At 41.7% G+C, this 12,287-nt stretch overlaps 1 protein-coding gene across 6 annotated transcripts in view; it reads right to left on the bottom strand.

The window, feature by feature from the left end:
• The window catches only part of myo16 (myosin XVI), a 114,402-nt gene that overhangs the window by 73,339 nt on the left and 28,776 nt on the right, over window positions 1-12,287 (bottom strand). For all 6 annotated transcript variants that reach the window (XR_013093452.1, XM_076874870.1, XM_076874869.1 and 3 more), the window contains exons 3-4: window positions 7,124-7,194; window positions 5,073-5,216 (exon numbers count right to left, since the gene is read on the bottom strand). Coding sequence is in view for 5 of the 6 variants with exons in the window: in XM_076874870.1 (XP_076730985.1) it covers window positions 5,073-5,216; window positions 7,124-7,194 (215 nt within the window). In the remaining variant the exon portion in view is untranslated. The remainder of the gene's footprint in view (window positions 1-5,072; window positions 5,217-7,123; window positions 7,195-12,287) is intronic.

The following is a 12,287-nucleotide window of genomic DNA, read 5'->3' on the forward strand; positions in this document are numbered from 1 at the left end:
GAGGACATCAATGGGCTTACTGAGTGTATCACAGGCTACATAACTTTCTGCACCGACTCCATTGTTCCAGCTCAGACTGTTCATTGTTACCCAAATAACAAGCCGTGGGTGACTAAGGACATCAAAGCCCTCCTCAACAACAAGAAGAGGGCTTTCAGAGGGGGCAACAAAGAGGAGGTGAGGAAGGTCCAGGTGTTACTAAAGGACAAGATCAGAGAGGCTAAGGACAATTACAGGAGGAAGCTGGAGTGGAAACTCCAGCAGAACAGCATGAGAGAGGTGTGGAGGGGCATGAAGACCATCACTGGATTCAGGCCAACCAACAGCAGGGGAGATGAGGGAGGTGAGAATAGAGCCGACGAGTTGAATCTGTTTTTCAATAGATTCGACACCACAGTGTCTGCTCCCACCCCCACAACCTCACCTGCAGTCAGCCTGGAATCCAGAGCCACACCACTGTGCCAGCCTCTCTCTTCACATGTTGCCTCCTGTGAGATTCCTGACACCCCTCCCCCACCCATCACCTTCACTCAATACCAGGTTGAGATGCAAATGAGGAGACTTCACTCAGGCAAGTCTGCTGGACCAGACGGAGTGAGTCCCCTTGTCCTCAAGACCTGTGCCCCCCAGCTGTGTGGAGTCTTTCATAAACTGTTTATGCTGAGTCTGAGTCTGCAGAGGGTCCCGGTGATGTGGAAGACATCATGCCTCGTCCCTGTACCAAAGACGCCTCGTCCCAGTGGCCCCCAGGATTACAGGCCCGTGGCACTGACCTCCCACATCATGAAGACCCTGGAAAGGCTCATCCTGGACCAGCTGCGACCCATAGTAAGACCACATCTGGATCCCCTTCAGTTCGCTTATCAGCCTCGTCTCGGAACAGAGGACGCCATCATCTACCTGCTCAATCGTGTCTACACCCATCTGGACCAGCCGGCGAGCACTGTGAGGGTCATGTTTTTTGACTTTTCCAGTGCTTTCAACACCATCAGGCCGACCCTCCTGGGTGATAAGTTAGCAGCGATGCAGGTGGATGCTTCTCTGGTGTCCTGGATTGTTGATTAGCTGACAGGAAGACCACAATATGTACGTCTCCCACAGTGTGTGTCTGACAAGGTGATTAGCAACACAGGGGCACCACAGGGGACTGTCCTCTCCCCCTTCCTCTTCACCCTCTACACCACAGACTTCAGCCACTGCACAGAGACCTGCCATCTTCAGAAGTTTTCTGATGACTCTGCGGTGGTTGGATGGATCAGCAGGGATGATGAGACAGAGTACCGGGCTGTGGTCGACTCCTTTGTCACGTGGTGTGAGCAGAATCATCTGCAGCTCAACGTGGCAAAGACCAAGGAACTGATCGTGGACTTCAGGAAGACCAGGAAACACTTGACCCCTGTTTCAATCCAGGGGGTCAGTGTTGACATTGTGGAGGACTATAAATACCTTGGAGTACACATTGACAATAAACTGGACTGGGCTAAAAACACCACAGCACTTTACAGGAAGGGCCAGAGTCGTCTCTATTTTTTGAGGCGACTGAGGTCCTTCAACATCTGCCAGAAAATGCTGAGGATTTTCTATGAGTCTGTGGTGGCCAGTGCGATCCTCTATGCTGTTGCATGCTGGGGGAGCAGGCTGAGGGTCGCAGATGCCAACAGACTTAACACTAGCATCCCCAGGCTTCTACCTTTCTACCTATAAAACCCGAGAGCAGTCAAATGGTGGAAGTGGAAGCTAAATTGGCTAAATTGACCGCGGAGTCATCATTTTGCGTTTCTACCTTTAAAAGCCGGAGAGCAGTCAGTCAAATGCTGGAGTCATTCATATGTATATTAGGTCGTTACCTAGGAATTCTAGGTAACGACCTAAGGTAACGACAAGGTACCACATGTGTACCTGTAGCAGTGAACACATCGCACAGTGGCCTGATTTTTTTTGCATCTGTGTACTTGGATTTTAGGTCGCAAGCCACCCAAAACTTGCTCCATGCACCACTCAGCAGGCCATTTGTAAATATGTGTACAAATGGTTGGTTTTTTGTACTGTTTTTATCAATAAATGTCAGCAACAAAGGACATACACCCATGTGTGTTGATTTCTCCCTAAGATGGCAAACTGAAACACTCCAAGTTGGTGACTTTTGGAGATTTGTTTCCCTGGATGATTGAGAATGCATCAAGATGAAACACAAAAGGAAGCTCACCGCTTTTAGCAGCTCCCCCACCCCCTCAATCACTCAGTGAGTGATTGAGGGGGTGGGGGAGTGGAGTGTTTCAGTGTTTCAGTTTGCCATCTTAGGGAGAAATCAACACACATGGGTGTATGTCCTTTGTTGCTGACATTTATTGATAAAAACAGTACAAAAAACCAACCATTTGTACACATATTTACAAATGGCCTGCTGAGTGGTGCATGGAGCATGTTCATTGGTTCATGGACCTCCCTGAACTAATGGCATTTACTGAAAATGTTGAAATGTACTCACTCACTTTTTATCATTATTTGTAAATATGTGTACAAATGGTTGGTTTTTTGTACTGTTTTCATCAATAAATGTCAGCAACAAAGGACATACACCCATGTGTGTTGATTTCTCCCTAAGATGGCAAACTGAAACACTCCAAGTTGGTGACTTTTGGAGATTTGTTTCCCTGGATGATTGAGAATGCATCAAGATGAAACACAAAAGGAAGCTCACCGCTTTTGTTGCTGCCATAAATGCCATTAGTTCAGGGAGGTCCATGAACCAATGAACATGCTCCATGCACCACTCAGCAGGCCATTTGTAAATATGTGTACAAATGGTTGGTTTTTTGTACTGTTTTTATCAATAAATGTCAGCAACAAAGGACATACAAAGGACATGTGTTGATTTCTCCCTAAGATGGTAAACTGAAACACTGAAACACTCCACTCCCCCACCCCCTCAATCACTCACTGAGTGATTGAGGGGGTGGGGGAGCTGCTAAAAGCGGTGAGCTTCCTTTTGTGTTTCATCTTGATGCATTCTCAATCATCCAGGGAAACAAATCTCCAAAAGTCACCAACTTGGAGTGTTTCAGTTTGCCATCTTAGGGAGAAATCAACACACATGGGTGTATGTCCTTTGTTGCTGACATTTATTGATAAAAACAGTACAAAAAACCAACCATTTGTACACATATTTACAAATGGTCTGCTGAGTGGTGCATGGAGCAAGTTTTGGGTGGCTTGCGACCTAAAATCCAAGTACACAGATGCAAAAAAAATCAGGCCACTGTGCGATGTGTTCACTGCTACAGGTACACATGTGGTACCTTGTCGTTACCTTAGGTCGTTACCTAGAATTCCTAGGTAACGACCTAATATACATATGAATGACTCCAGCATTTGACTGACTGCTCTCCGGCTTTTAAAGGTAGAAACGCAAAATGATGACTCCGCAGGGGTCTAAGGTAGAAAACCAAAATGACTGCTCTCCGGGGGTCTAAGTACTGATCCGTAAGGCCAGCAATGTTGTGGGGATGGAGCTGGACTCCCTCAAGGTGGTGTCGGAGAGGCGGATGCTGTCCAAGATAAAGACAATGTTGGATAACACCTCCCACCCACTCCATGACATGTTGGTCAGTCACAGGAGCTCGTTCAGTGAGAGACTGAGATTACCGAAAAGCACCACTGAACGACACAGGAAATCATTCCTGCCTGTGGCCATCTCCCTGTACAACGCATCCACTTAACACACTGTTTACTGCAACAGCTACACATGTTTCTTTTCCAACTATTTATTTATAAGTGACTTATGTATGTATGTATGTATATATATATGTATATATTGTACTATTCTTAGTTAGCGTATTGTCTGTCTTGTCTTAATGTTGGTTTAAAATGGAGCACTGTAACAAAAAATAATTTCCCCCAGGGATCAATAAAGTATTCTGATTCTGATTCTGATTCTGATTAATATTTCAATAAATTTTTGCACCCATTTTAAGTGGGCAAAATATAAAGAAATGAGGGACGGCTCAAGTCTTTACTGTACTTTGTGTTGGTAAGCTGTAAAAATGTCTGAACTTCTCATAGTTTTTAATTTCTAACAAATGTTCTTCCTTTTTCTTCCCTCTTCCCCTGTTCTCTTCCAACAGAGCAGAGTTATGCGTCAATATGGCCCAATTTATGAGGAACTAGTTCTTTCCTGATAGCGAACGGGAAAAGTACAGAATCAATCTCTGTCTCTCTCTCTTTCTCTCCCATGGCATTGCCCATCATGAAAGCCCCCGAAAACACAAGTCACTGCATTAAAGTGCATTTGAGATACATACAGGACACCCTCCCTAAGCAAACTAGGCACCCCACATGCTTGCAGGGATATTAAATGCACGCAAATACACAAACACTATTAATTATCTGTATTCTTTTTTCCTGGGAAATACTTCAAACGTATACATTCCTCCCAGGAAAATCTCTTCCCTTTCCCACAGACAGGAAACACCAATCACTCAGGACCCAATCAGCAGAACCAGAATCCACTGGATTCTACACAGTTCTACACCACATGCAACCCTCTCTGCGTCTAATCAACACCAGCGCAGCAAACTCAGCCCACTCAGTGACTGGGCTTCATGTGCATGCCCTCCCTTACAGCTGGCACTGCTCTCATTATGGACCTAATCAGTACAACCAGGGCTCTTGTCAAGACATTCTCCACAGAATAGTCTCTCTTTGATATGATGCAAATGCCGAATTCCAAATATCCTAATTTTCGGAGATTCAACTGGATTTGTGAAAGAATAAAAAGCTCTGTTTCAGATCCTCAGCCACACAAAACCCCTCATCAATGGAAGATGCTCCACTTGGACAGAAAATTCTTGATGACTAATGTGAGCCAGTAGTTCAAAGCTACTTCTAAATGAAGCGTGAGTACCAACCAGGTCCAACACACTAATCTAATTTGTAGCTGACACACTTGGAATTGCAAAGATCAACCAGAAAATTACAACTACAGCCAAAACGTGTGTCCTTGAATGTCTCTGTATGTTTTCTTTTTTCCTTCCAATATACTGCATGGTCATGTTTTAATGTGTGTTTCTCACCACCACCAGCAGCAGCACCATATCAGCATGGTCACACACACAGGCTACATGTAGGGCTGTCCACAGGTCTTCGTCCTGCAGGTTGACGCTCAAGCCTCGTTCAATCAGAAGTTCTGCTGCAAAGACATTGTCATGGCGGGCACACTGCAGAATGCAAAAAGAAGGAAATTACAGTACAGGGAGTGCAGAATTATTAGGCAAATGAGTATTTTGTCCACATCATCCTCTTCATGCATGTTGTCTTACTCCAAGCTGTATAGGCTCAAAAGCCTACTACCAATTAAGCATATTAGGTGATGTGTATCTCTGTAATGAGAAGGGGTGTGGTCTAATGACATCAACACCCTATATCAGGTGTGCATAATTATTAGGCAACGTCCTTTCCTTTGGCAAAATGGGTCAAAAGAAGGACTTGACAGGCTCAGAAAAGTCAAAAATAGTGAGATATCTTGCAGAGGGATGCAGCAGTCTCAAAATTACAAAGCTTCTGAAGTGTGATCATCGAACAATCAAGCGTTTCATTCAAAATAGTCAACAGGGTCGCAAGAAGCGTGTGGAAAAACCAAGGCGCAAAATAACTGCCCATGAACTGAGAAAAGTCAAGCGTGCAGCTGCCAAGATGCCACCAGTTTGGCCATATTTCAGAGCTGCAACATCACTGGAGTGCCCAAAAGCACAAGGTGTGCAATACTCAGAGACATGGCCAAGGTAAGAAAGGCTGAAAGACGACCACCACTGAACAAGACACACAAGCTGAAACGTCAAGACTGGGCCAAGAAATATCTCAAGACTGGTTTTTCTAAGGTTTTATGGACTGATGAAATGAGAGTGAGTCTTGATGGGCCAGATGGATGGGCCCGTGGCTGGATTGGTAAAGGGCAGAGAGCTCCAGTCCGACTCAGACGCCAGCAAGGTGGAGGTGGAGTACTGGTTTGGGCTGGTATCATCAAAGATGAGCTTGTGGGGCCTTTTCGGGTTGAGGATGGAGTCAAGCTCAACTCCCAGTCCTACTGCCAGTTTCTGGAAGACACCTTCTTCAAGCAGTGGTACAGGAAGAAGTCTGCATCCTTCAAGAAAAACATGATTTTCATGCAGGACAATGCTCCATCACACGCGTCCAAGTACTCCACAGCGTGGCTGGCAAGAAAGGGTATAAAAGAAGGAAAACTAATGACATGGCCACCTTGTTCACCTGATCTGAACCCCATTGAGAACCTGTGGTCCATCATCAAATGTGAGATTTACAAGGAGGGAAAACAGTACACCTCTCTGAACAGTGTCTGGGAGGCTGTGGTTGCTGCTGCACGCAATGTTGATGGTGAACAGATCAAAACACTGACAGAATCCATGGATGGCAGGCTTTTGAGTGTCCTTGCAAAGAAAGGTGGCTATATTGGTCACTGATTTGTTGTTGTTTTGTTTTTGAATGTCAGAAATGTATATTTGTGAATGTGGAGATGTTATATTGGTTTCACTGGTAAAAATCAATAATTGAAATGGGTATATATTTGTTTTTTTGTTAAGTTGCCTAATAATTATGCACAGTAATAGTCACCTGCACACAATGATATCCCCCTAAAATAGCTAAAACTAAAAACAAACTAAAAACTACTTCCAAAAACATTCAGCTTTGATATTAATGAGTTTTTTGGTTCATTGAGAACATGGTTGTTGTTCAATAATAACATTATTCCTCAAAAATACAACTTGCCTAATAATTCTGCACTCCCTGTATTGTTAGATTTATTGGAACCACAGGAGTGGTTCAGTGCACATACACTAATAAGTTGTAAATATGGAAAAATGTCCAGCAGTAGTAAATAAAATTTTGCCACTGTCACGGAGGAATGTAATACATTTTTGCAAAAATAAAGGCATGGACAACGGTTATAAGTATAAACATGTTACATTTATATGAGTGACAATATCATTCTGTGAGGACACATAACAATGTCCTGATTTTTTAAATCTGTGCATTAGAAATGCAGGAATTCCAGGGAAGATGAATGTGAGTGTAAAAAATGCCACTTCCTGTTAGGGACATATCTTACCAAGTGTAGCAAGGATCCCCCAGAGGAAATGGGAGTGTTGGGGTCAACACCTTCTTTCAGGAGGCGCAACACTGCAACACACCAAACATCCATATGTTAGCACCCGCTGTTTGCGAGGACAGGCAGCGTGCTTAAGGCAAGCACAGTAGACACATACGCAAACACAGGCATCACTATCAAAACCGATGTGTGTCGAGTGAGTGTCCTCTGACTGTCCTTGTTACGTCAGTGCGGATCAGTGTTAAGTTGTGCGTGCATGTTTGGTAACCCCTGTTTTCTGACCTGCTGCTGGGGCAACAGCAAGCCACGCAACCCAATAACACACTGACACAGATCGACTAAAGGAAACATAAACCATTACAAACAAGCTGACACAGTCAGACATAAACAGATAAGCAGACATGGTTAACACAGATAAGCAGGGTCCTAAGATTTTGCTATAAATTTGATGTGTTTTTAAAGAAATAAATGTGAACGTAGCAGCACACAGTGACAGAGCGAGAGTGACAGGACACTGGGGTGTGTGACAGATGAATAGAGACTGATAGTCAAAAAGAAAGGCAGGTGGAGCGCTGTAGTTTGGACACATGTGAATTCAGTGACACTGACAGCACTAGACGGCTGCTGACTGAACCGAGGAAGACCTTATACCAACACTGTCACACAATCCCACCACATATGCCACATACACAAACGCATACAGTCTGTTGCATTAGCACATACATGAACATCCACACAGAGCCATGGCAAAATATTACACTTTAAAGTTTTTGCTAAAATCTAAAGGAAAGGATCTGTTAAACATTACTGTCTTAAAATTTACTAGCGATAAATATGTGTATTTTATAAACACAGATAACTGTTTGAAGTGTGCATCGTGCATTTACACACCATCCACAACTACAGTATATGTTAACGAACTAAAACACCACATCAGAAATCAGGGAACAATTAACAATGAGCTGGTTGGCAATAAAAATTCAGAATTATCTTCAGATATTAAGCAAAGTAAAATTAAATCTCAATAATTTAAACATTTATCAATCTAACGTAATATGATGTATGGTTTGGACATGGCAGACCTGAAAACAAGATTAGAAATGAGTATATGAGAGTGACAACTTAGGCTGAGCAGTTTGAAGACAAAGTTAAAGGCTGAGATCATTTGGGACACATACAGAGCAGGGATAGTGGATATATTGAGAAAAGCATTTTGCCCATGGAGTCGTCAGAAAGGAGGAAAAGACGACTGCAGGAAAGGTTGATGGATGTAACGCAGGAGGACATGCAGGGGGTTGGTGTGCAGAGGGTTCATGTGTTGGTATAAGAAAGGGGAAAGGGTGAGATGGAAGAAGAGGATATTCACTAATCACTTGGTTGGCCTATCATTGTAGAGGCACATGCACACATATCAAGCAAGCCAGACATTATACAAAGAATGTTTTTCCATTCTTCTCATGGCTGCAGTGCTTAATAGCATTTAAGTGGTGGATGAGTAATAAACAGACCAGTGCTGGATCCAATCAGCATAATTATCTCCTCAAGTCTCCATATGCTGTGGAGACACAAGACTGTAAAACATCAATTAAAGTACATCTAAAGCTGAATTAGTTACGGGGGAATTGATAATGTTCCTGCTTTCTTGTCTATTAAACAATATATCACAACTCATCAGTGAACTCAGAAGGGCAGTTTTTAAGAATGTAAAGCATCTTGTGATTCACAAATGGTAAAAGTTGGTATATTGAAGGTTGGTATATTTTCCTGGTTAGGATAAACTCGGGTTTTAAAATGACCCAACTGATGGAGTTAGTTAGTAAGGAGCTTTCATTCAACCTTCCTGGATTTTATGGCCCACAGCTGCAGACAGGTCAAGGGTCAAGTGGTTCATAATGTCATCAAGTAGCAAATGGGGAAAAAATGTTTGTCTGACAATATGGCCATCGGGAATCAATAGTACTGTTGCACGCGTGTCCATCTGTTGTGTGCATTAGTAGTAAAGCTGCCAGCTATGCTAAATATCACTAATATTGAAGGCTTTCATTTAAAAATGCTTTGTGTGTCTTATGATCCCAAACATATTTTGTATTATACCTTTATGTAGCTTAGATTAAGATAACAGTTATTATTTATTATTGTAATTTGCACTGCTTTCTTACAATGTCAGTCTTACTTTCGCTGTTTTTTTTTTAACTAACTTCATTTGTACATTTTTTTTGCTTTTGATCATTGCTGTATTTATCTCCATAGCATAAGGCTCTTACCAGGTGCCTTTGGCACTTTAACTTAACTGATGTTTATTGCAGACTGTACTATTTTTATACTTTATACTTTATAATGCTGCTGTAACACAACAATTTCCCTTGTAGGATCAATAAAGTATCTATCTATCTATCTATGAACACTGAAACAAGTTTTGCTTCCTGTAGGCAATATTCCTGTCAAGTCAAACTAGGGGCATCCAATTATCCCTGTCTAACGTACGTCAAATAATGGAAGACAATAGCAAACAAAATCCCAAGACTTTGTTCTCAGCATAAACATGGTATAATCCAAAGTTCAGATAAAGTTTATACAGAACTTCAGAAGCCTGATTTAGACAGCTCAGGTAGGTGTCACCCAAAGTTTGAGTCTTTTTAGTGCAACATTCCCTCTTTGTGTCACTAAGTCTTTACAATAACTAAGTGCAGAAACAGTAGGCAGGGGAAAGTCAAATTTAATACCATGAGCTTCCAAAAAAACCTGAATGTATTGAATTTTATCCCCTGTTTGTTCCTATGGAATCATCTTTACAAAGGATCTGTCAAAGTCCTGCATACACAGAAGTAACGATTAACACAAGCAAAGTTTATTGAAGAAAGATGAAACAGTGTGAATCCATAGTTTAAATCATGGCTTGACAGACTAAATTAGTTCTTGATAACTCTATAATCCCAATAAGGTAATGGGATTTCAACTACAAAAGGAGAAAGCCATTTGTCAAGTCAATAGCAAAAGGGATGCATGACACTGTTTGTCTTAAAGCTACTAACGACGAGCTGTTTTACATTATGAGGTGATGCCACATTATCACGTAACTAAAATGCAAAAGGAACCCTGGAGTTGTGGCAGCTATATATTTATCTCACAGCACAGCCACAACATTAACTGTCTTTATATATTTATTAATTTTTATATGTGAGTCGGTGTATGTAAGTGTGCCACCCTTCAATCAGGCAGTGAAATGAAGAGTGCGCAAAAACTAAAGTCAACTATCTTTTCTGGACAACCACAAAACAGCTGTTCAAGACGTATGTGCAGTTTCCATGGCAACCACATAGGACCTGATAGAAAAAGAGTAAGCACGACGGAGAGAGAAGAGAAAGATGAGAGAGAAATCTAAATTAGCTACAGATTGACAGGTGGACATGAATAGAGCATTATGACCTTGATAACTACTCAGATTCTTAAAAGCCAAACCTGTGACATCTTATTGGCCTTCTTCTTCTTCCATGGAAAAAATACTTCACAGTTACATCCCTACAGTAAGATATTATAAATACAGCTACATCCAATACATAAAACTGTACATGAAGTTAATCAGTAACTCTCCTGAAAATCCATGCTTTCATTTAGATATTAACTCATGCTTGTGTTCAGCACCTTCAGGACCTTTTGCCTACACAGTATATTGCAAAGTATGTGCAGTTCACTGTTAAAAAAGCAGTTCTCCACTCAGGAAAATTAGATTTACATATTGTTGAACTGGAACTGCTTGAAATAGATACAATGCCTCACGCTGACTGTTGTGCAGATACAGTGCAAGGTTGGATGTACTTTTCTCATGGCTCTCTTTTCAATTCTGTGGCTCTTCTTTCTCTTGCTGTACCCTGACATTCTATGAATCTGATCAAATCTCTGTAATGTGCGCTCCATAATGTGCCACTTACATCAGCATTGCCAATTTTCTTCGTATGGCAACCAGACACATTCTTCTCATGTAAACTATCATTCCTTGGCAGCCCTATATGAGATTACGTTCAAATCCCTTACTCTTATAAATGCGTCTGTCTCTTGGGTCCTTATCACAGAGTCATGATCACAAACGGGGGGCCGTCTCACCTCACTGCCCCATGTTTTTGAAATGAGTTTTTCATTCCTCCTTTGTTTCATTCATGATGGAAAAACACAAGTGTAGAGTTTTCAAATAGATAATGAGTCTTGTAAGAGGGAACAGGGAACCACTGCCTACTTATCCCCAGAAAAGGCCATGTAATGGAATTCAGCTTCTGTAACCATGTAATAAATGCCACCAAAGGGGGGCAATGCACGCTCACAGTATTTGAAGTATTTAATAGACAAAACCCCTCCATAAATGTTGACTTGCAACTTTGTTTAAGTTGCGTCCTCCAGTGAAAGAAACACATTACTCTAAAAGACAACTCTCAGACAAATGGTGCTGGTGCATATTTTATCTCGCTTTCTTTTTTCTACAATGAAGCACTGGAATTCTCCTCGTAAAATCATGCCTGCAAAAAGAAAAAAAAGAAAAACTGAAATTGCTTATTTGTGACAGGAAAGGGAAAGTGGGACCGCAAATTGAATGTGAATGCATTTTAATCCGGTTTTACAGCCGGCCATTTTAGGGGAAACTGTCATTATGTGTACTTCTCTTCCTTTGTGTAATTTTAATTAAAATACTCAAACGTAGAAAAAAAACATCTAAATTAAATTCCATCTTCAAACCGAGCACAACTGTAAGAAATGACTTCATAACATTCACATCCTTTGCTCATTTTACCTGTCTGGACACTCATGACTCATCAAATGAAGTATACATTTAATATTAGAAGGTCGGAGAAGTATGAATTCCAGTGTAAAGTTTCATTGCAATATGACAAAAGTTGTCATTAAAGCACATTTATGAAGGATGGCAAAAAAAGGGCTTCTTTTTCTATCAGCTCTGTGGGCCTAGGCCTTGTTCTGTCAAAAACATGACAGATGTCTGACACCCTTTTAATCCCAGTGTGGTGCACTGAGGGAGATATCAAGTGATGTTCCCTACCATCCCTAACATATTTACTTATTTTTCTTCCCCTTTGGTTAAGTTTCACCACCTAGGGGAGAGTATATATAGATGGAAGGCTAACAGAACAGAGCTAAGTGTCTGAAACTTCCCATAAGA

The sequence above is a fragment of the Maylandia zebra genome, linkage group LG16 (assembly GCF_041146795.1).
Source record: "Maylandia zebra isolate NMK-2024a linkage group LG16, Mzebra_GT3a, whole genome shotgun sequence".
In the NCBI taxonomy this organism is placed as follows: domain Eukaryota; kingdom Metazoa; phylum Chordata; class Actinopteri; order Cichliformes; family Cichlidae; genus Maylandia; species Maylandia zebra.